This window comes from Lepidochelys kempii, chromosome 27 (genome assembly GCF_965140265.1).
Source record: "Lepidochelys kempii isolate rLepKem1 chromosome 27, rLepKem1.hap2, whole genome shotgun sequence".
NCBI classification, from domain to species: domain Eukaryota; kingdom Metazoa; phylum Chordata; order Testudines; family Cheloniidae; genus Lepidochelys; species Lepidochelys kempii.
Genome location: NC_133282.1, coordinates 13,154,664 through 13,177,013, shown reverse-complemented (window position 1 = coordinate 13,177,013; position 22,350 = coordinate 13,154,664). Strand labels below are relative to the sequence as shown.

The 22,350-nt window shown below is 46.6% G+C and overlaps 2 protein-coding genes across 15 annotated transcripts in view; both read right to left on the bottom strand.

Moving 5' to 3' along the window:
* The window catches only part of LOC140903943 (beta-1,4 N-acetylgalactosaminyltransferase 2-like), a 71,635-nt gene extending 63,907 nt beyond the window's left edge, over positions 1-7,728 (bottom strand). The window contains exon 1 of the mRNA XM_073325956.1: positions 7,646-7,728. The gene's annotated coding sequence lies outside the window, so the exon portion shown is untranslated. The remainder of the gene's footprint in view (positions 1-7,645) is intronic.
* The window catches only part of LOC140903940 (beta-1,4 N-acetylgalactosaminyltransferase 2-like), a 57,867-nt gene that overhangs the window by 5,406 nt on the left and 30,111 nt on the right, over positions 1-22,350 (bottom strand). For 6 of the 14 annotated variants that reach the window (XM_073325940.1, XM_073325941.1, XM_073325946.1 and 3 more), the window contains 9 exons: positions 19,684-19,857; positions 15,276-15,413; positions 13,631-13,737; positions 12,731-12,768; positions 11,024-11,204; positions 10,283-10,369; positions 9,387-9,574; positions 7,646-7,786; positions 5,873-6,092 (listed from right to left, as the gene is read on the bottom strand). In XM_073325940.1, the coding sequence (XP_073182041.1) occupies positions 5,873-6,092; positions 7,646-7,786; positions 9,387-9,574; positions 10,283-10,369; positions 11,024-11,204; positions 12,731-12,768; positions 13,631-13,737; positions 15,276-15,413; positions 19,684-19,857 (1,274 nt within the window). The other 8 variants (XM_073325949.1, XM_073325950.1, XM_073325953.1 and 5 more) reach the window with 6 other exon arrangements.

Here is a 22,350-nt window from a genome sequence, read left to right as displayed (position 1 = left end):
CGGGTCCTCTGGGTCTAAAACCAAGCTGCTATGGCTTGCCCTAGAGAACCAGGTCCAGTCACTTGTGGAGACTAGCAGAGTCAAAGCTCTGTGGGTACGTTTACACTGCAGTCAAGGTGGGACAGCAGCATGGAAAGCCAGACCTGTTCTAGCACAGTTAGAAATAGCAGCGTTAGACGCAGCAACCCAGGCTGCCCCCTGGGTATGTCCTCATGATGGTAGCCAGGTCTGAAGCCTGTACCACCACCTATGCCTGTACGCAGCTATTTTGAGCCCTGCTGGCGTGGAGTTTCCCCGTTTTAACTGCAAACGTTTCATAGTAGTCTAAGACATGAATCATGGCGTGGTGGGGAAGGGTCAGTCCTTTGGAGGGTCGCTGCTGCCCTCGCTAGGATCCCCTTAGTTTGCCCCTGGTCAGGGCGGTTCTTTGAGTCGGACATGTGCCTGTCTCTAAGCTGTGCTCAGGGAGACAGCCTGAAGCAGGGGAGCTGCCCCTTTCCTGTCCCAGGCCTTTCTGCCTCCTCCTTTGTTCTCCTTCCTTTATAGTAGGCCTAGTTTCCTCAACTGGGCACAGCTGTGATTGCCTGCCTCCATGATTGGCAGCTCTGGCAGTTGCCTGAGTGTGTGGCTGGGCACTTGCCTGCTGACAGGAGAGGCTCCCCTCCCTGTCCTGCCTACGCTCAGTGTGGGGTTTGTAGACCCCATTACAGGGACGAATCAGGGAAGTGTTGAGTTTGCCGCAAATCCCATAATGCTACTCACTTCCAGCTAGCATCCCACAAGGTGCAGCAAGAAAAGTCCCACAATGCATAGAGCGCAGAAGCAAAGCAAAGCACTGCACCCTAAGATACCTGTACGGAATGTTGTGCGCTTACTCTACAAGACGTCCCTGCTGTGTAAACGTGCAGATCCATGCTGAAGCAGAAAACCACTTACGGTGTATATGCAATTACTGGAGACTGTCTAATACGCACAGATTCATGTGCAACAAGTCAGTGTGAATTAATACACCCAAGCGCATAAACCCTAAAGCAAAGATGCAAAACCACAAGCTCTAAGCCGAGTTGCCCCTGCAGATTCGACTGGTCACTACAGCAGCCATATTAGTTTTCTAACCACCATTTTTCCATTTGCTTTTCAGTAAGGTTAGTTGGCTGAAAGAGAAGTAGCAGGCGTTGTCTATCTTACCCTTCTAACAGAACCAGTAGGGATTTGTTTATACATTTCCTGGTCTAAATAAAAAACTAGAGCACTTCTCTGCATTTAACTCTGAATAAAGTGGCTGCTGCACCTTGCATCCAGGGAAAGTACTCAGAAATGTATAGGTGCAATTGACAAACAGGCATTTTCTCTAGACACCACAGCCAGCTGTTTTATATGCTGTCAAGCCAGGACCCCACTGAAGAGTCTTCCTTGGCATTCCATGTAGCAGAGTCTACATACAGTGCAGGCGTCGGGATACTCTAGTGGCCAGAGCAGCAAGCTGGGAGTCAGGAGACCTGAGGTAAAATACTGGCCCCACTGAACTCAATGGCAAAATGCCTCTTGATTTCAAGGCAGCCAGGATTTTACCCCTGGCTTCAGTTCCTAGCTCTGCCGCTTACCTGCTTGGTGACCGTGGGCAACTTACTTCACCTCTCTGGCCTTCCAGCTCCCCTTCTGCCTCTCATCTAGTTTAGACTGCAAGTTCTTCAAAGCAGGGATTTCTCTTACTACATACTTATACAGCTCCTAGAGCAATGGGTCTCCAGTCTTTGTTGGCACACAATAGTAACACACATACAATCATGCATTACACAATGTTCATTGTTAAAAGCATGGGTTATTAAACATCATTTAGCCTATTTTAAGTTTAATGATTAAATGTTTTAAGAAAACCAAGAGGAGCTGCTAATGCTTTATTTCAAACATCCATTTAGTTCAGCTGTGAAACAGGGTGTCCTAAGGAGACCTGGCCCTTTAAGGGGACTACCTAGGGGATGGGCTTTGAGGCAGATGAAATTAAGTCTGCTGGGTCCAGTTAAGGAAGAAAGGACAGAGGAAGGGGTTCACCCCACCCCACAGCCAGACAGACAGACAGACAGACAGGCCTGGCTAGACCAACTCCACTAGGGGCAAAGGGCAGAAGCCTTAAGGGGTGCCAAGCCGCAGTATCTGAGCCCAGCAAGAGGCTGAAGCAGCTGTGGAGAGGGAGAAGGGCTTGTTTTTATTTTGACATTTTACCTGTGATGATTTAATAAAATCAGACCCAACATCGGGTGGTGGGTGACCACAGGAGTCTGGGTGCAGTTTGAGAACCAAAAGGAGAATCTAAGGCACCAGGAACATCTAGTACTGGCCTGGGTAGATCAGGCTTTATAAGCCTAAATGGCAGTGGGTTGGATCACTTTATGCAGAGTGCACCAGATCCTCAGGTGCTGTAATTCATCACTGGTTTCAGTGTAGACGGGTGTGGCTCCATCACCCGGGCCAGTCATAGGGGCGGTACTCTCAACAGTATTTGATCCATATATTGTTGCAAAGCTAATGGGTTAACACACACAGTGAGCCGTGCTATGCGAGGCTTACGGGCCTGATCCTCCATTGCCCCACACCTTGTGTCACAACTTACACCTGTGTAAACAGAGTGCAGATAATGGCCAGATCAGCATGACAGCATTTTACTTTGTACTGGTGCAAGTGACGGTCATGATGCAAGGAGGCAAAGGACAATTATCTTCATCCAGCAATAGAATCATAGAATCTCAGGGTTGGAAAGGACCTCAGGAGGTCATCTAGTCCAACCCCCTGCTCAAAGCAGGACCAATTCCCAATTTTTGCCCCAGATCCCTAAATGGCCCCCTCAAGGATTGAACTCACAACCTTGGGTTTAGCAGGCCAATGCTCAAACCACTGAGCTATCCCTCCCCCACAGCAATTCTGCTTTCTTGCCACTAGAGGTCTTTGCCTTTGTAGTGGTGGTATCTCAGCCCCCAGCAGCTACCTTGTGTAAAGTTACTCTGGAGAAATGATTTTCTCCAACCCCAAAAGAATCTGAGGGCTTTGTTTTTTTCAGAAATGAGACCAACTGCCCTATAGCCTTGCACAGTGAGAAGTCATTTGTACCCATGCACAAGTCTGGTGGGAGTTTTTTAAAACACACTAGAAAAAGTAAAGGAGTACTTGTGGCACCTTAGAGACTAACCAATTTATTTGAGCATGAGCTTTCGTGAGCTACAGCTCACTTCATCGGATGCATGCCGTGGAAACTGCAGCAGACTTTATTTATGCACAGAGAATATGAAAAAAATACCTCCTCCCACCCCACTGTCCTGCTGGTAATAGCTTATCTAAAGTGATCATCAGGTGGGCCATTTCCAGCACAAATCCAGGTTTTCTCACCCTCCACCCCCCCACACAAATTCACTCTCCTGCTGGTGATAGCCCATCCAAAGTGACAACTCTTTACACAATGTGCATGATAATAAAGTTGGGCCATTTCCTGCACAAATCCAGGTTCTCTCACCCCCTCACCCCCCTCCCAAAAACCACACACACAAACTCACTCTCCTGCTGGTAATAGCTCATCCAAAGTGACCATTCTCCCTACAATGTGCATAATTAAGGTGGGCCATTTCCAGCACAAATCCAGGTTCTCTCACATCCCCCCCCCCCCCCACACACACAAACTCACTCTCCTGCTGGTAATAGCTCATCCAAACTGACCACTCTACTAGAAAAAGTAGAAACCTGCTAGGATCATTTGGGATCTGTCACTTAATTCCCCACCCTGTAGGAGCCTGGGACATTAGTGCTCCTCAACCCCTCCTGTTCTCTGCCTGTGACATAACAGGTTAGTCTCTTGAGGGCTGTAATACTTGGTCAAATTCTGATTTGGCTTACTGTGCAGGTGGTGTTGGTGACCTGTGATATACAGGAGGTCAGAACAGTTTATGGGGTACTCCATTCTAGCCTTAAATTTTATGAAACCTTTTCATCTGAAAAGCTTCAACAAAAAGTGACTTTGAATGATGCATTTCTTTTAATGTATCAGGTTTTTTAAAGTCAGGTTTTGTTATTGTTGGAAATTTTCTGGGTTGAGATAAAGTAGAGATGAAAAATTTGGGGGGGGTGGGGGGATTTCCCGCCTCTCTCCCCACTTCTTCTACAGCAGGAAAAAATATTTAGATAACTATCCCATGAAAAAAAAAATTCAAGCCAAACCAAAACTGCTTAGTTTTCTCTGGAAAAATCTTGTCAGAAGTGGCATCTGTTCAGTTTTTAGACCATGCACAGATATAAAGCACTAAAGCACAAAGCAAACGAGACTTGGCCCCCAAAACAGATGGGCCTATTGCAATCTCTCTCTGTTTGGCCAACCTGACTGCCACCTTGCCATCCCTCTAGTCTACCCAAAGTGTAACCTCCAAATCCATCTTCTTCTCCCATTCCTCTGACCCCTCTCCTTGCACTGCAGCTCTTTCTGTGTCCCATTCAAACTCCTTGACTTCATCCAAAAGCCTCTACATAGGCCTGCCCTGGCTTTATCTTCTCACCTCCTTTTCGTTTCCTTCTCCTTTGCCTGAGCTAACCTTCTGAGCCCTACCTACCATGCAGATGCACTTTAATCCCTAAACACAGGGCTTTCTACATTCTTCATAATTAAAATCGAATCATGTCTTTGCAGAGCATTAAGCAGAGAGCAGAACTCTCCGTGGATTCGTGGTTACAGGTAGCCCTAGGTCTAATCTAACTTGCTAAAACACTTTAGGGTAGGATTTTCAAAGGAATTTAAGGGAGTTGGGCATCTAACCCAACCAGGGGTGGGATTTTAAGTCAGGAGATCTAAAAGCTCTTTACAAAAGTTAAGCATTATCACCTCTGTTTCATAGAAGCCCCTCCCCTCCCAAGACTCAGAGACAGGATGGGACTTGCCCTCTACACTGCAGCTGGGAGGTGCAATTCCCTGCTCAGGGAGATTCACACACAGTAGCGCCGATCAAGCTCACACACTGAAAACAGCGTGGCCAAGGCCAGCCGCCCAAGTACAATCTGTTGGAGATCCTAGGTATGGACTCGGGAGGCCAGCCCAAGTTACAGGAGTGCTAGCTTGGTCAGAGCTACCCCAGGTACGTCTACCCGAGCTAGGAATGATACCTTCCAGCCACAGTGAGGATACCCCCACAGAGCCTACCAGAGAGCTGGGAATAGAACCCAGGCGTCCTAGTCCATGTTCTAACCCTGGGAGAGGCCCCTCAGCAGCATTAGTGAAAGCAGAGAGCTGGAAGCCCCAAGACTGAAACAAAGGAAGGAAAAAGACAAACATGATAGCGTGAGAGAAAGCTTCTGTGGGGCAAGCCACAAGCGGCAGACACCGAGAGCCAGGCCTGCCGACAGCAATGCCGGGCCCCAGGGTAGAACAGTCAGTGGGCCCCCACAAACGCACAAGCCACGCCAGCGTGGAGGTGGTCCGCCTGACATTTGGGCAGTGCTGCGCCTGTGCTGGCTGGTACCCAGTGAGCTGCTGACTGCGCTGCTGGGTGCGCTCTTTCGGCATGGCCAGGGCTTCCACATGCCCGCCGGTGGAGTTGCCAACTGTCCAATTGCACAACCCCAAAGACCCTTGCCCAGCCCCTGCCCCTTCCCTGAGGCCACGCCCATGTCCTGCCCCTTCTCCATCCCCCCTCCCTCTGTCGCTCGCTCTCCGCCATGCTCACTCACTTTCACCAGGCTGGGGTTTGGGTGCGGGGTGCAGGCTATGGGAGGGGGTTTGGGTGTGGGGCGTGGGCTCTAATCTCCTGGGCCCCTGGGCAATTGACCCTTTGTCCCCCCGTCGGCAGCCCTGCCCAAAGCTTGCTTGCCTGCACTCGGAGAAAGAGAGCGTGTGGCTTACCTGAGTGAGCTACTCTTTGCAGAAGAGGGTCATAGCCGACGTGTCTGCTTTTGTCTGTATGGGCCAGGAAGAAGTTGACCACACCACTGGTGACCACGCAGTTGGGGAACCCTTCCAACTTGTGGAAGGAGCCGTATCTCAAATGCAGACAGCCGCTGTCGTCACCCTGATCATAGAGCAGCTGAAAACTGTAGGTGTTCCCATTCACGCTGCCTCCAACCTGGAGAGCAGGACCATCACCCACGTTATTCAGTTATCGCTTTCATCTCCTGGCAGACTCAAAGCCTGGGCTAACATCCGCTGACATCAACAGAAGCCCTTCCATTGACTGGCCCAACCCCCTGAACATTGTTACTGTTCTGCACAGTGGGAATCTCAACATGAACAAGCCCCAGTTTACAATAGCTTCTAGGTTCTTGTGAGCTGCTGCTTGGAGCTCATTCCCTATGACATCACGTTCTTCTTGTTCCTCATACCACTGTCTGTGTTTATCAGCTCAGAAACTGGAGTGTTGTTTCCACTAGCGTGGTGTAGGTGCTGGTGAAAGCTGCTGGATTGGGATCACTAGAGAGACCAAAGTTCTGGGCCAAGATCAGACACGGCATTTGCAGAAGCAGGACAATCCTTCCTCCCACCTAACCTAGAGACATACTATGGAATCACGTCTCCACGGTACATTCTTTCATTGGCCCTACTGACAACACGGCCAATCTAATAAGCAGCCAAAACTGCACTGAGATCTATTCATTTCACAGGGGGCACCAAACAGCTCTCATCGGAAACTTGTTACCCTTCACTAAGGATTTGGGTTGGATTTGAAAACATGACCAGAAGTTATAGGCAATCAGTTCCATAAATCCTCAGAACCATCCACTCTCTGAGGTCAGCTGTCACAGTCCAAGGTGTGGAAATATTTCCCAGTAACTCTAAAAAAGACTCTGAATCAAGAAAATACTTAATGGGATCAAAAACAGCTCCAACTGGCTTCAAAATGTTCTTACTGACCTAGGGTAAGTATTCTTTCTGGAGTTACGATCCAAGCTGAATGGGTGGTGAGGGAAGATTGTGATCCAGATTGGAGCTGTTTTTCCAAAATTGGCCAAGGAGAGTCCTGCTCTTGGCAAAAACTGATGTCACTTTTCAAGAAGAAGACATCTAGTGTTTGAACAAAACCAAGAATCCCCTTGCAGAAGCAGTAAACTAAAGTGATCGGGAACCAGTTGCATCAGGCTTATTGTTTGCCAATACTGTGCCCTATCTGTTCACTTTTCTGCCTGCTGTGAGGTTGTATTGAACCAAAACACAGAAAGGAGACAGATACCCAGAACTAAGTAGTAAATATCCAGGGTCAAATGGTAATGCACCAATTTAAGATGGGCACATTTCTGAGAACATGAAACCAATCTGATGCATGAAGAAAGCCAAGTAACATAGATGAGAAACACACACCACCCTCAAAGAACATTTTGCCAGATAGCATTAACCTCTGGTGTGGTCACAGTCAGTCAATCTAAAAATCCATACAAGATTTTCCCCATCATTTGAAAGCAAGTTTCCCACCCTTACCTTGAATTGTATTTTAACACAATAATAAAGATTTATGGCATAATCTGATGAGCAGAAGACTAAGACAGGTCTGCAGGGGAAGCAACATTCCTTTTCTCTCCTGACTAATGGCCAGATTTTCAAAGGCTCAGCACCCATTGTGACACTTGAGCACTTTCAAAAAGCCCGGAACATTTTCCAAGGGTACAATTTATTTGCATTTCTTACCATATCTAAGTTTGTTCTCTCCAGCACATCCAATAGTTTCTCAATTTTGGTGTTTTCGGTGAATAAGAAGTCATCGTCAACCCAGAGATAGTACTTGGTTGTGACCTGAGATATTGCAAGATTCCTTCCAGCAAACCAACCCTGGTAAACAGAATCCCCAAGACACAGAAGGGTAGGGTCAGAACAGCTTTATAAGAAGAAAAATTATATATATGCAAATACACACACACACAAAGCTGCTTAGCTTTGTGCAAATCCTTTTTATCCAGAAACTATTCTGAAAAGGAGGGTCATCTGAACTACTGAATGAGAATGAAATAGAACACCTTTGCAACAAGGAGTGACCTTATAGTAAGACAATCACTTGCCCATGTGATAGAGAAACCAGTATATAAGGATAGTTAAGCACTGGAAGTATTTACCTAAGGAGGTTGTGGAATCCCCATCTTTGAAGGTTTTTAAGAACAGCTTAGACAACCCCCTGGAAGGCATGGTCTAGGTACATCTGATATCGCCTCAGTGCCTGGGGTGGACGAGATGACCGCTTGAGGTCCCTTCCAACCCTACATTTTTACAATTGTAGGCTTTTAATTCATTAGATCAGGTGATTTTTCTACATTAAACATTCATCTTTGATCTTTCGTAGAGCATTACAGGCCAGTGCGCCAGTGTAACTATTTTTACAAAGCTTGAATAGTTACACAATAAGATGCTCCATTCACAAAATGTGCTGGACACCCACCATTCCCATTTAGGTCAGTGAATGCTCAAAATGAGGCCAAAAATTCTGTATAGTCAACAACGTGTTGACTAAGTCCATGAAGATTAATAGGTTGGTAAACCACTAGGAACTGGATTTAGACCACTAACTCATCTCATATACCACTACGGTAGCTTAAGTTAAATTGCTGTGGTACCAGTGGTAAAGCCCATAGACTGACATGGAGAATTCAGTCCCCTCTGTCCCAGCTATCCTAGCTAAGCAACCTTGGCGCGAGGTCATGGAACAATAACGGGATATAAATTTGAACTGGTGGCCTACAGGTGAAAGATTCTATACAACACAAACAATCCTCTGAGCCATTCCACTTCGTTTCTTTGGGCAGGTGGAACTGGGTACATGAGTCTTAAGAGTCCTTAGAAAAAATGTGTGGTCCAGTGGATGGGGCACGGGGCTGAGAGTGGTCCTCAGGAAACATGGGTTCTATTCCTGGGTCTGCTGGGTCACCTTCCCTTCTCTGTGCTTCCATTTCCCCTCCCACCTTTTGTCTGGCTCATCTACTTAGACTGTGAGCTCTATTTGGGGCACGGACTGTCTCTTACTATGTGTTCGTAGAGCTCCCAGCACAACAGGGCCCTGGTCTCAGCTGGGGGCTGTATGTACTACCATAATCCAAATGCTAATAAAAGAGATGGTATTTTCAACAGTGCCCAAGCGTTTTAGGAGCACAAATCCTAATGTAAGTCAATGGGATTTATGTTCCTAAAACACTTGGGCACTCTTGAAAATATCATCTTTTATTAGCGTTTGGATTATGGTAGTACATACGGGCCCCAACTGAGTGAAAGTCAATGGGATTTGTGCTCCTAAATCACTTAGGAGCTTTTGAAAAATCCCATCCAATAAGGTGTGTTATTTAGGATGTGGCCTCTCACCAGTGAGCAAGGCTGTGTCTCACAGAAGGATGGAGGGCCTTGCCTGAGACCTGTCTACATGGCCAGTCCTGTGCAAGTGACAGACCTTTCCAAAAGGCATGATGTAATGCTCAACGTTCTCATCGATGATCTTCTCTGGGACTTTGCTGTCATCGGCGACAATGATTTTTATGTCAGGGTAGTACTGTCGGATGCTCTTGATGAGGAGTCGAAGTTCGTGATAGCGCAAGAAAGTCTTTGTGGTGATAGTCACCAGGGAGCTGATCTTCCGATCTGTAATTGTAAACAGGGAAGTGACAAAGGCTGGTAACATTTTACGGCAGTTCTTTGCTTTTACTCACCATTCCTGAAAGATCTTACCTGCAGGAGGAAGGTGGGCATGTGGTTAGTAGAGCGAACTAGAACACAACAGCTGGGTTCTCTTCCTAGCACAGACTGCCACAGACCATGGGGAAGAGCAACAGCGCTAGGTCAGCAACTGTTGGGACTCTGAACAAGTCATCCTCTTTGTTCCTAAGTTGCCCTATCTGCAAAATGGAGGTAGGGACATGGGGCATCCCACGGATTAGCTAGTGTTTGTGAAGTGCATTGAGATCCTCAAATGGAAGGCACTACACTAAGTGTTGTCGGAGCCAATCCAAGGTTTTCCCGGAATTAGAACATTTAAAGAGGTCTGTTCATTCAGGGCTTTTCAGTGGACATAACTTTGGAAGAACCTAACTGGCCACAAAACATTAACTATGATGCTGATGTGTTTAGCCCTTGTCAATTACACACGTTTTTGAATGGAGAGGCATCAGGAGACCGGAAAGACTTTAAGAAGCCCAGCATCAGGCCTAAAAGAGTAACTAACTTCCACCACAGTAAAGTCTGGAGTAAGGATTTACCATCAGCAATTGCCAGCTTGCTGGAGCCACTCCCTGACACCCCCTTAAAAGGGCAAAAGGGGTTTCCTACAGGGAGGTACTCAGAAACACTTACCTGCTCCAGGATCAAACAACTTTGGAAGGCCGGGCTGTCGGATGATCACAGGAAACTGAGCCACATGATGTCTGCTCTCAAAACTCACTTAGAAAACAAGAAAAGCAAAATAGGAAAGTTGCATCACTCATAAGTCTTCAAGTATTCTGGAGATCTTTGATGACACAGTGGAAACCTCCAAGTAAGAACCTTGATTGGAAATCCATTTGTTCCCTGGCAATGCTTTAGGCTGGAATAGATAAAAGTGGCCCCCCTGATTTTATATAGTGTTAAATGACCTTCCAGCCTCGGTGATGGAAAATGGACAAGTGGGAAGCCTAGAAAGAGTTCTTTGAAAGACCTCTTGTTCAACTGACTCAAAAAACTGGATACATTCTTCTTCCCAAGTACCAGGAATTCTCCTGGCTTGGCAGTCTAGCTTCACCTCATGTGTAGTTAGAAGCCAAAGACTGAAGCCCTGATTCACTAGGAAGCAGGGCATCGAAAGAGGCTTCAGCTTCCTGAGGATCATAACTGACCTCACCAATCTCTGCCAAAACTTTGAAAGACAGCTATGGAAGATGGCAGCATCCTGCATCTATTTCTCAGCTCATGCTGTGTTAAATAATGGGTCTTTCAGAAAGATGCCTTCTTGGAGGTAAAGTTAGTTTAGCAGATGCTTGAAAGTGGCCTAGTAACACTAGAGAAACTGATGGAAAACTGCCAAGGATAGGATGAAGAAATCATCCAGTCGATACTCACTCATATCTACTGCAGTGAGCTGGTAGACCACACTGGTGTATGTGACATGCTCAAGGATGAAATTCAGCAGCTCCACATCTGAGGTCAAGATGATCAGCTCTTTCTCGCCCCGTCCACTCACAACATCGTCAGAGACATCAGCAAGCGTATTGAGGGTTCCCAGAGATGCTCGCAGGATCACCTGCGTTAAGTGCCGTGGGGCACAGAGGTGGAAATCTTAGGTGTCATGGTAAAATCACAAGGCTTCCCCTCTCCTCCCTCTCTGATCTGGGTCGATCACATGGCCGTCACTTTAAGAACAGTCTTATTTAAAGGGAAAGAAGGGAGATCTGACCCCACCACCATCCTCACCCGGTTTCACTAAAAAGAAGACATCCTTGTGGAGGTCAATAAAACAGTCACCTCCCCGCCCCCAGTGTCCGAGGCGGTTCTCTGTGGCTTCAGAAAAAAATTGTAAATGAAATGTTGAACATGCTTTTAAAATGTGAACTGTGTGGGGAGAAAAAAAAATGTCTTGACTGTATGAGGGGCTAGCCCATGCAGTGGAACATTAAATCTGGGAGATTGTAAAGGATTCCTTCCTTAGCTAGACAGGGCAATGTGGTCCACTGAATAGGACACAGGAGACCTAAATTCAATTCCTGGCTCTGGTAATCTCAGGCAAGTGACTTCCTCTCTCTCTCTCTGCCCCTCTATTTTCCTTCCTTAGTGTCTATGAAAGCTTGTTGGGGCAGGGACTGTTTTACTAAGGGCTGGTCTCCACTTCAGTTTTTACCAGCATAGCTACATCAGTTAGGGGTGTGATTTTATTTTATTTTTTTGCTGATATAGTTTCAAGGTACCTTATATTGGTGGAGCTGGAATAACCTGTACTGCCAGAAGCACTTTTATAACAGTATAGCTGCATCTGCACTAAAGGGAGCTGCTGCTTTAACTATGCCAGCATGGAGCAGCAAAACTTGAAGGCTGCATCCACACAACAGACTTCTGCTGATGTACCTATGTCAGCTTGTTTTGCTCAGGTGTATGAGATAAGTTATACCAGTAACATCACAGCTTTGCTGGTATAGCCATGTCTGCACTTGGACCACCTTGCCAGTATGCCTTACCATTATACCTATGCGGGGTAGAGCATTCCGTGTGTAGACATGGCCTGAGCATAGACCAGCCCTATGTATTTGTATAGTGCCTGGCACAGTGGGGCCCCGATCTTCGTAAGATCTCTAAGGATTTGTCTGTGCCTAGACTGCAGCTGGGATGATGCCTCCCAGCCCAGGTCGACGGACTCATGCTAGCTTCCCTCGAGCTAGCGCACTAAAGGTAGCAGTGTGGCATATTGTGGCACAGGTGGCAGCTCAGGCTGGATCCCGAGTCCAAGCCTGCCTGCCGCCCACCCACTCAGGTTGGAGCTCAGATGGCTAGCCCGACCCACCATCTATCCTGCAATGTCCACACTGCTACTTTTAGCACCCTAACTCCAGTAAAGCTAGTGAGTCTCTCTCTATCCGGGCCGGGATTGGAGACATACCCAAATGCTACTATACTAATACAAGGCTGGGAAATCAAGCCCACCTTCGTAATAGAAGGAAAACCTCATGAGAAATGTAAAACTAATGCACCTTTCATGCAGAGAGATCTCAAAGCATGTTACGCACTTGCCAAGGTAACCCTGGACTACAAACTTCCCTGCAACATCGTGAAATATACCTGGTACTTTTCTTCAGTCACTCCATGCAAACCAAGCCCTTGAAGAACAAAGGGAAACATACATAAGGACAGTAAGTAACAAGCCTAAAGCCAGTGTTTTGACTCAGGTGATTATTGTTCCCTAACAAGACTCCAGTCAGCCCACCTGAACTGGGATCACAGAGCTGGATACAAACAGAACATCAGCTCTTCTCTATGCATTTTCCCCCCTCAATTTTATCCTGGAAGAGATCTAGAGATGTCAGTAGTATTTTTGCATTGGGGCAACTCTAAAGATTTAGGGCTAGATCGTCAGCAAGCATCAGCCAGGGAAGTCAACAGAGCTACACTGATTTACACCAGCTGGAGAGCAAGCCTTTAGGTTTCCACCACTCCCTGCACCTTATAAAAGCCAAACATCAATAATTTTGCAAGATTACAACATTTGAAGCAATTAAGTAAGTGGAAGAGGAATTTAAAACCAACTACCACAGAGCTCTTCAAGAAAGCATTTTGCATTCAGATGGAAGAGCCGGTCTGCACTCGGATGACAAACGAATCAAGGGAGATTTATTGTGAAATGCAGATGGGATCTTCACTGTTTCAGCCCTTTTCATAATTGTTTTTTAAAATGCTCTGTATACAAAGTGCCTCATGGTTATTCTTCTAAGAACCCATCCCAGACATTTTGTGCACTTTACTGGAAGGAAACCAGATCTCTGGGTATCAGCGAATGGATTTTGAATTCAGCAGTTTTGTATGAAGGGTTGGGTCTTCAGAGTAAGCCAAGTCCAATACAGGTGCAATGAAGAACAAAGCCCCCCTCTTTCATATAGAGGGTATGTACAAGAGACAGGGTCTTAGACGTCACTGGAAGTTGAGCCCATGAGCAGGCTATGAAAAGGCACAAGACAAGTATACCTGGAATCCTAATCGTGTGTAGTGGCATCACCTCTACTCCTTGAATAGGATAGCTTAATGGCAGGTTTGGTTTGGCTATTACTAGATCTTGAGTCATTGAGGGGTATCTGGAACAAATGCGAGGAGAACAGGGTCAGCGTCGGGAGGATAAGGGATTATGAAAATTGTGTTAACAGTAAAACAGAGTTTGAATGAGTACTTCTTTCTACCAACATCCCCTATCTGTCTATCTGTTGGATGATTGTGGCTGAAATTTCAAGAGACAGTCTCCCACTGGGGCACCAGATGAAGCAACCAGATTTTCAGGATACATGGAGCGTGCAAGTTGTGTGCTGAGCACTTGTGAAAAATCTCTCTCGTACGTCAGTGCCTAAGTGGCAGCAGAATTGTTTGGAAGAACCTGACCCATAGATTACAAGATCTCTGAGCCAGGAGTGTCTTCTTTGTACACAACAGGATCCTGATCCTTCACTGGGGTTCTTAGGTGCTACTAGGCCTACACTTATGGTGGCATGTCGAGGTCAGACACTGTGCCCAAGAAGCATCGGTATAAATAGTCATGTAGACCTCGAGGCACTGCCTCAGCAAGTAGAGAAACACCGGAACCCTAGGCTATACACCCTACACAGCTCTACACACCACCGCAGTGTCTCTCACAGCCGAACGGCTATTTTTAGGAGCCTATTGTCCTGACGCCTCCCCATTCCAGAGCCTTTCACTGCCGTGTGTAGCTACACACCACAGAATGGGTGTAGCTGCAGTGAAAAGTAGACTGCATGTACCTTATGTGCCGCCACGAGCGTAGACAAGGCCCAAGAGGCATAAATACACGAAAATCAGAGAAAGATGTACTCACCCTCACAAAGACAGAGAAATAGGGTAGGTGGTGGTTTAGATGGTGTAATGGTCCTCACTCAGGGTCTGGTTGGGGAGCATGGCCTAGTGGTCATGGCTGCAACCCCTAACTGTCAAGGGGATTGAGGGGAGGGGAGCCCAGGCCCTCCCACTCCACCAGGCTCCAACCTAGGGTCCTTTGGGCTACCAATGGTCTGGCAACCAAGGCTGCCCTCCCTGGGCCTCTTCCTCGCATCCCCCCTGCCCCCGTTATTCCAAGGCTTTCCCGTGTTGGGGAAATCCAAACCAAAATAAGTAAGAGGGGGCTACTATGTCCAGAGTCCACAGGGATACTTCCCTCTCTGGTTTTCTCTGAGATGGGTCCTACCTTCCCTCAGGGAGGGCCCCTTTGCACAGCTGCATCAGATCTTTAGGCTTCCCTCTGCTCTGTGCTGCTGGAGCTATGGGCTGCAGGTCTGCTTAGCTCCAGCTCTCTGCCTCTCAAAGGAGCTAATTCCCTGCGTCTTTTAATTCCTCCAGCAGCTGGAGGATTTGCTGCAGGTGTGGTGGGGCAGGGCTCGCGAAACCCCAAATAATCCCTTATCCCCTTGGTGCCCAGTGTGGGATTTGTATACCCCATCACTGATGGTAACAACTGAAAGGATCATTTCTGCTTTCCTCCATAGCTGGGGTTTCTTCTACCTCAGTACAACTCAACCCCAAGGCTTCAGTTCATGAGACTTTCCCACATGAATTTAGTGCCAGGAAAGATGCAGGCTGGACAGGTCGAGAGACAGGAGAGTCCCTTTACCTTTTCTGATAGTGCTCCAACTCCCTCCGTCGCCTCTCTTTAATGGAGGCAAGGTCTTTCTTATCAATATAATCTTCCATCTGGAAGACATGCACACGGTCAGCTTTGGCGCACTCACACTGATTCTTTGGAGCTAGCCTGAAGAGAGGGAAAAAGAAGAAAACCCAGAAGGCTCAGCTTGTGCAAGGACACTGGAAGAATCTGCTGTTTTGTGACCTTTTGAAAATAATATGCATATGGCCAAGCTTGGTGGGTTAGGCCTGTATCTATATGGGCGTGTGTATATATATTAGTGATATGGGCCTAACCCACTAACCATGGACATGAAACTCATGTTTCAAATGCACACTGGCAAAGTTCTGATCTCAGCTGGACACTACCTTCCCAGCACTGCAGGATGTTCAGCTCTGGATGGGAACATTGTGACTGAGCCAGAGTTAAGAAGCGAACAGGATCCCATACTGCCTTGGCAGGTGAATGTAGCTTCCTTTGTAAGAAAGTTGGGTTACACTGTAGGACATTTGGGCCAGATTCTCAGCTAGTGTAACTGCACAGAGCCACTGACACCAGCTAGGAAACAGGTCCTTGATTACAGAGGGAGCCCAAGAAAGCTGTTGCTCAAGGTCAGGGCCTGTGCTGGTGCAAAAGCACCTAATTAGCCCCTGTCTGGCCAGCTCCAATCAGAAGAAACAGATTGGGGATGATGGAAAAGGCCGGATGCCAGCCTAAGGATTGGCAACACCTGCTGGCCTGACAAGCCAAGGGCTATAAAGGCTGGGAGGGAGCCAGAAGGCAGGGGGCAGCCATGGAGAAGTCAGGGAGGGAGCTGGAGACCTCCTAGCTGAAGGCTGACTCTGCCTGTAAGGGAGGTAACCAAACCTATAAAGCTGTATATAGATGGACACTAGAGGTGGGACAATGATAAGTAAATAAAGACCCAGGTGTTGCACAACCCTGAAGCCTCTCCAAGCCTTATTGGGGAGGACAAGCGGGGCCCAGGAAGGGGGGAGGGTCATGAACCCTGTTACAGGGCCATAAAACAACAAACAAACCAATCCACCTCCCCTCCGCCCGCTCCATCATACTTAATACCAGAGCCAACTTTTGGGATAGAGAACCAGTGGCCATGCCCCACCTCTCCTTCCCAGTTTGGAAAGGAGAACCCTATGAAATACTGAACTGGGAGTCAGGAGATCCAGGTTCAATTCCTAGATCTGCCACTGGCTCTCTGTGAACTCAGAAAAGTCACCTAATCTCTCTCGCTGGATGTCTCCTTCCCATGGGGAAGGGAGCAATGCTGCAAGATTCCACTCCCTGCAAGAGGAGAGAGTTTCTGGTAATGACAGACTGGGGCCATCTTCCCAGCAGCCAGGAGAGGTGACCATCACCCTCCTATCCAGCATGCAGAAGGGATAGGGACAGAACACAAGGAGGAGGGAAGCTCCAAACCCACTTAAGATCCAGAACAGAGAGGGAAAGAGCCCCCTCTTTCATCCCAGAAACTGAGTCAGGTCAAATGCAACCCTCTATATCTCTAATCGCCACCAGCCCAAACAGCAAAAACAAGCAACCACATGGGCATGTGCCTCAGGGATCACTGGAAAATCTGGACATAATCCATAATACGCTTGATGGGGATTGTGAGACACTTGTCTCCCTGCAAGAACGGGTGTCGAGGAACAATAAATCCCGCAAACCGTTAGCAATAAAGCCCCCACAAGTTGTCCAGCTGCCTCTTTTCCACTGTCAGAGGTAAACAGAGACGTACTTGGGTTTGCATGGAGGGGCTTGTGTCTGAGCTTCCTCTTTCTGGGTACAGATCAATTATTTGCAGGTCCCTTTGCTGGCAGACTTGATAGTGCCTTAGGCAACTCTCTGAGTTCACTGAGAAGTTGCAAGACCAGCTTTATTGGTTAGAGGTGAGCAAGTTGACCCTCAGCAATAAATACCTTATCTACGCTAACTCCACAGCCTACTTCTTCTTTCCCCCACCCCTCCCAGATATTGTAACCTGCCTCCCATTCTACTCCATTGCTCCCCAGAACCATCCTGCTACACCACATTCCCTCCTACCCCAGCCCCATGCAAGCACTGTGCACTACACGACTCCAGGAGGGGGGACTGAAGTCTCGGGTGGGCTCAGGCTTCAGTCCCCCCTCCTGGAGTTGTGTCGTAATTTTTGTTGTCAGAAGGGGGTCACAGTGCAATGACGTTTGAGAACCCCTGTACTAGACCACACTGCCCCTCACTAATAGATTTCTGGGAGGAAGCCGTAGCTCTGTTTTCCAATTGCTTGTGAAATAAAAGGCCAGCACTTCAGGCTCATTTTCAGGAATGAAGTCAGAGTTTAAGGCCAGACAGGATCACGAGATCATCTAGCCCAGGGGTCGGCAACCTACGGCATGCGTGCCAAAGGCAGCATGCGAGCTGATTTCAGTGGCACTCTGCTGCCGGCCTGGGATTCCATCCACTGGCCCCCTGCCAGCCGGGATCCCGGCCGCCGGTGCCGCTCGGCCCGCTGCTGGCCTGGATGGACGGAACCCCGGGCCGTCAGCGGGCAAAGCGGGACAGGCAGCCAGAATCCCAGACCAGCAGGGGGCTGCCTGCCGCCGGCCCCACTCAGCCCACTGCCAGTCTGGGGTTTCGTTCGCCGGCCCCTGTAAATATAAAATGTAGGACTGGCACGTGACACCTTCAATTACAGTGAATAAATGAAGACTTGGCACACCACTTCTGAAAAGTTGCCGACCCCTGATCTAGCCTGACCGATGTATCACAAGGCACGAAACACCACTCGGCCACCTGCACCCCAACATCCAGAATTAGACCAAAGTATCACAGCCCTCAAGAAGCTAAACTAGTACTTGCCACAGGCAGAGAACAGGAAAGACCAAAGTGAATGGCAGGGATCAATTTGTCCCGTTATCTTTTATTATTCATTTGTCTTGGGACCATTAGGTGTTGTGTGAAAACAAAGATGCAGCTGAGCCACATGGTAGAGAGAGAGCAGCTGCTATTTTGCCAAACAACAACAGGGAAGAGGAAAGAAAGTTAATTTGAATCCCATTTCTACCTAGCTATTATTGCATCAATCATGAAGGGTCTACTTAAAATCTTGGAGAAATCCCACAATTTTTGCAGGTTGGTTACGGCATAAATTGCAAATTTCATGGATGTGTTACACATCTGCGAAATTTGCTATTTACGCCATGACCCACCCACAAAAAATGTGGGATTTCTCTGCAGTGTTTTTCAAACTGGGATTCTCAAACCCAAAAGGGGGTTGCAAGCCTATTGGTGTGGGGGGTAATAGCATTACCACGCCTACTTCTGCGCTGCTGCTGGCAATGGTGCTGCCTTCAGACCTGGGTGCCCGGCCAGTAACTGCCACGCTCCGCTGTCTTCAGAGCTGGGCGGCTGGAGACCAGATTTCATGGTCTGTGACGCGATTTTCACAGCTGAGAATTTGGTAGACCCCTAATTATCATGAACAATGACATAACTCTGATGCATCATTATTTTCCTCCCCTAATGTTTTATAGCATACCTCCTTTTTGTTCAAAAGAGACACTCTTCTGCACCACCATAGCATTTAGGCATCAAAGCTATAAAAGCTCCTAAAGGTACATCTACACTGCAAAAGGCCTGTGGCTGCGAGTCTCAGAGCCCAGGTTGACAGATTTGGGCTAACCCTACAGGGCTAAAAATAACAATGTAGACATGCCTGCTCAGGCTGGAGCTTGGGCTTTGAGACCCACCCTCACTGGATTTCAGAGCCCAGTGGAATGTCTCTACAGGTATTTTTAGCCCCATAGTGCAAGTCTGAATCTGTAGACCTGGGCTGTGAGACTTGCTCCTGCTGGGTTTGGGTTTTGTTGTTTTTTTCGCCATGTAAGTGTACCCTTAGTGGCTTCAGTCCCATTGAATGTCAATGTGATTTAAGCACTTTTAAAAGTTTCCCCCATTACAGTTCCAATTGCTGTGATTGATTAAATAGATCCAAAGGAATAATTATTTTTTCCTTGTATCCCTCCTCCCCGGCCCTGTGAACAAAATTTGCAATTTTCTCAAGTTTGTTAGTCAATATTATTTTCAGAATTAATTTTTGCAAATAATTTTGGTCTGTAGCTTGTTCGTAACCAATTTATAAGGAGCATCTAACAAGCCAGACGCTTCCATTCATCTCAAAGATCCTGTGAATTTTTATCCCTGGATCGGATGAAATAGGCAACTAGTGCAAATCATCCTAATTCCAAACCTGAAATTAACTTTCTGCAATATGGGCATTAACAGCTGGAGCAAATCTAACAATTCAAACAAACATTAGCCAACCTTTTCCTTTGCAGTATTTGCACAAATCTAGCTACGAAGAACAATTGAAGCAGTTAATATCAGCAAGGGAACTTACCAAATTCCATTGTAGGTAAACAAGGACTTGTATTTTTCTGGTGACAGAAGTTTCATGTCAGACCGAGCCTCTGAAATCTCTCCCTTGATCTGATTTTTAGTTAACCTCTGCCAGTGCATGGAGGCCAAAAACACAACCACTGTACACAAGACCAGGATAAGGAAGTATTTCATACTGCATTAAATAGACGAAAGGAAGATTTCAGTAAGCAACGAGGCAGCATTTAGAAGCTGTTAGCTCTGTGGCTGCATTTCCAAACTCTAATGCATTTCACCTTCGGTTTTTCTCCCTTCCACCCACACCCAGCAGATCTGAATCTCTTCTTCATGTTCAGAAGAATTTTCTGCCAAACAAATAAAAAAGCCTCCTTCCTTGATTATACTTAGGAAAGACTGACTACCCATGCTGGGAAGCTGCTTATACCAATTATAGGACAGTTGTGCAGACGGAAACTTATGAGCTTGAGACAAAAACTGTTGTATTTTATTGTGTTTTTTCTCTGAACTTTTTGAGGGTGTTATTAAACCAGACAGCCCTGTGTCCTTTAGAGCATGACTAGTTAAGAATTTACCTGTTGACTAGTTGCAATTATTGGCTAAGAATAGATATTAAGACAGATCTTGTTAGTTCTCCTAGTGCATCTCTGCTGCTACTTTCATTCCCCCACCTACCAAATGCCTCTCCTAGAATCCACACCGAGGGTTCTGCTGACCCATTTGGACTGTGACACAGGGGAAAGGTGCACTGGACTCAGAGCAAGAACACCCTGAATTATAGGCCACTTCCTCCAGACACCACAGTTAGTATTTCTGCCATTCACAACCGTTATTATTCCCCAAAGACTACATTAAGATGGAGCAAAGGCTGAGAGTACATGTCGGTAATTCCAGGTTAAATATATTATAGAGATGCTGTAAATATATCAAAAAAATCCCCAAAAAACAACACTCTCCTCCCCCAAGCATTATAAACCCAGGAAATTCAGAGTAAATACCTTTGGATTTCTCTTAAATATGTAGCCTTAACAATGAATTTCCTAGGTTTATAGCACTTGGTATTTTGCGTAAATTACAACATCCCTGTAATGTATTTAATGCAGAATTGCTGATATGTACTCAGTCTTAATGTTGTTTTGTTCGGGAATTATCTTATTGTTTTCAAGTTAAAAATGTAATGCATGCACACTAAACACAAAACTCAACATTAGCAGGCCATACTTCATATCTTCACTCTATTCGAAATATCAACTTGCAGATTTTAAAAAATGATTTAGCTTGTCTGGCTGCTTCCCACCCGTATCCACACACACTTTAGGATGCCACAAAGCAACCAGAATGCACACCCCTCCCCACTGCCCTGTTTTGTAGGTAGATCTGGTGCAACAGGTAGCTTTTGGAAAAAAGTGGTAACTACACACTTCATGATTTTCAGCATTGCTTACCCCCTAACTGAAGTTTCTGTCAGCAGAAGCTGGTCGGTGCATAAGATCTTCTTCAGGGAAACACATGAAAAATTGCCTTCCTTCAAAATGGCCGGGCTACATTGCTCCATTGAAGATGATGGCTGCAACTTCCTAACACCACCAGTCTTTCACCCACTCAAGCACTCTCCTCTGGGCTATGCCAGCCCTCTCCTCACCTTGCAGGTTAACAATAGGTGTACCCCAATCTTCGAGTCCTTTCGAAGCATTTCCCTGTGATATCCAGCCCCGACACAAGAGACTCACAGAAATCCTGGATCCTCTCCCTCCACTGAAGCAGTGTACCCCAGTTTACTAGTTTTCCCTTAAACCACCGCTCCTGCAAACCACACAGCACTTGTGAGAACTTATAACAAAACCAGTTTTATTTAAGAAAAAATAAAGATTTAAGTAGCAACAAGAAAGGGTGGTGGAAACAAATGGTCACAATACAAAACAAAAGCATAAGAAGTGAACCTGGGTCTACACTTATTAATAGTTACCTTTCCTATTTAATAAAGTAGGCTGCCCCCCCAAAGTTCAGTCAGTTGCAGAACTGGATGGCTTCGCAAGAACCAGGATCCAATTTTTCACGAGAACATCCCTGCTTTCCTCAATGAATAGATGCAGAGGGTCTCTCCCTCCTCTCTGTTATACTGAAATAGTCTTGTTCCTATTCATAGATATAACCAAATGGCGGTTTGCCCTAATATTCCTTTTTTACCTTCAAGACGTTTTGACTGTTTGCAGTTGTCTCTGGTGGTTTGCCACTCCTTTCCAATTTCTCACACATGCATTTCCCCAAGACCCATGGTTTTGTCACTGTTCAAAATATAGCTTGTAGAGAAATACGAAGATAACTATGTTTTAACTTCACTGTACATTGGTCCAGCAACATTTTCCCCCACTCCTTTATCCTGTGCAGTCTTCCCTAAAAGGAGCTGTACTAAGTCATGTCCATATTGAGCGGTGGTATTCATTGCACAGAAAGAGTGCCTGCCAACAGTTGAGCAATAAATAGGATGTGTATTTAATTACTTGTTTTCTTGCCTATCAAGAAAGTACTGAAGCCACAAAGTGGGGTTGCTCAGCATTTGAAGGGGGTGTGGGGGAAGAGTCTAAACAAACTTCTCTTTGGGTGCCTAAATTTAGACACTTGTGTTTGAATATTTGGGCCCACCATTTAAACAAGCCATGGTATGAACATT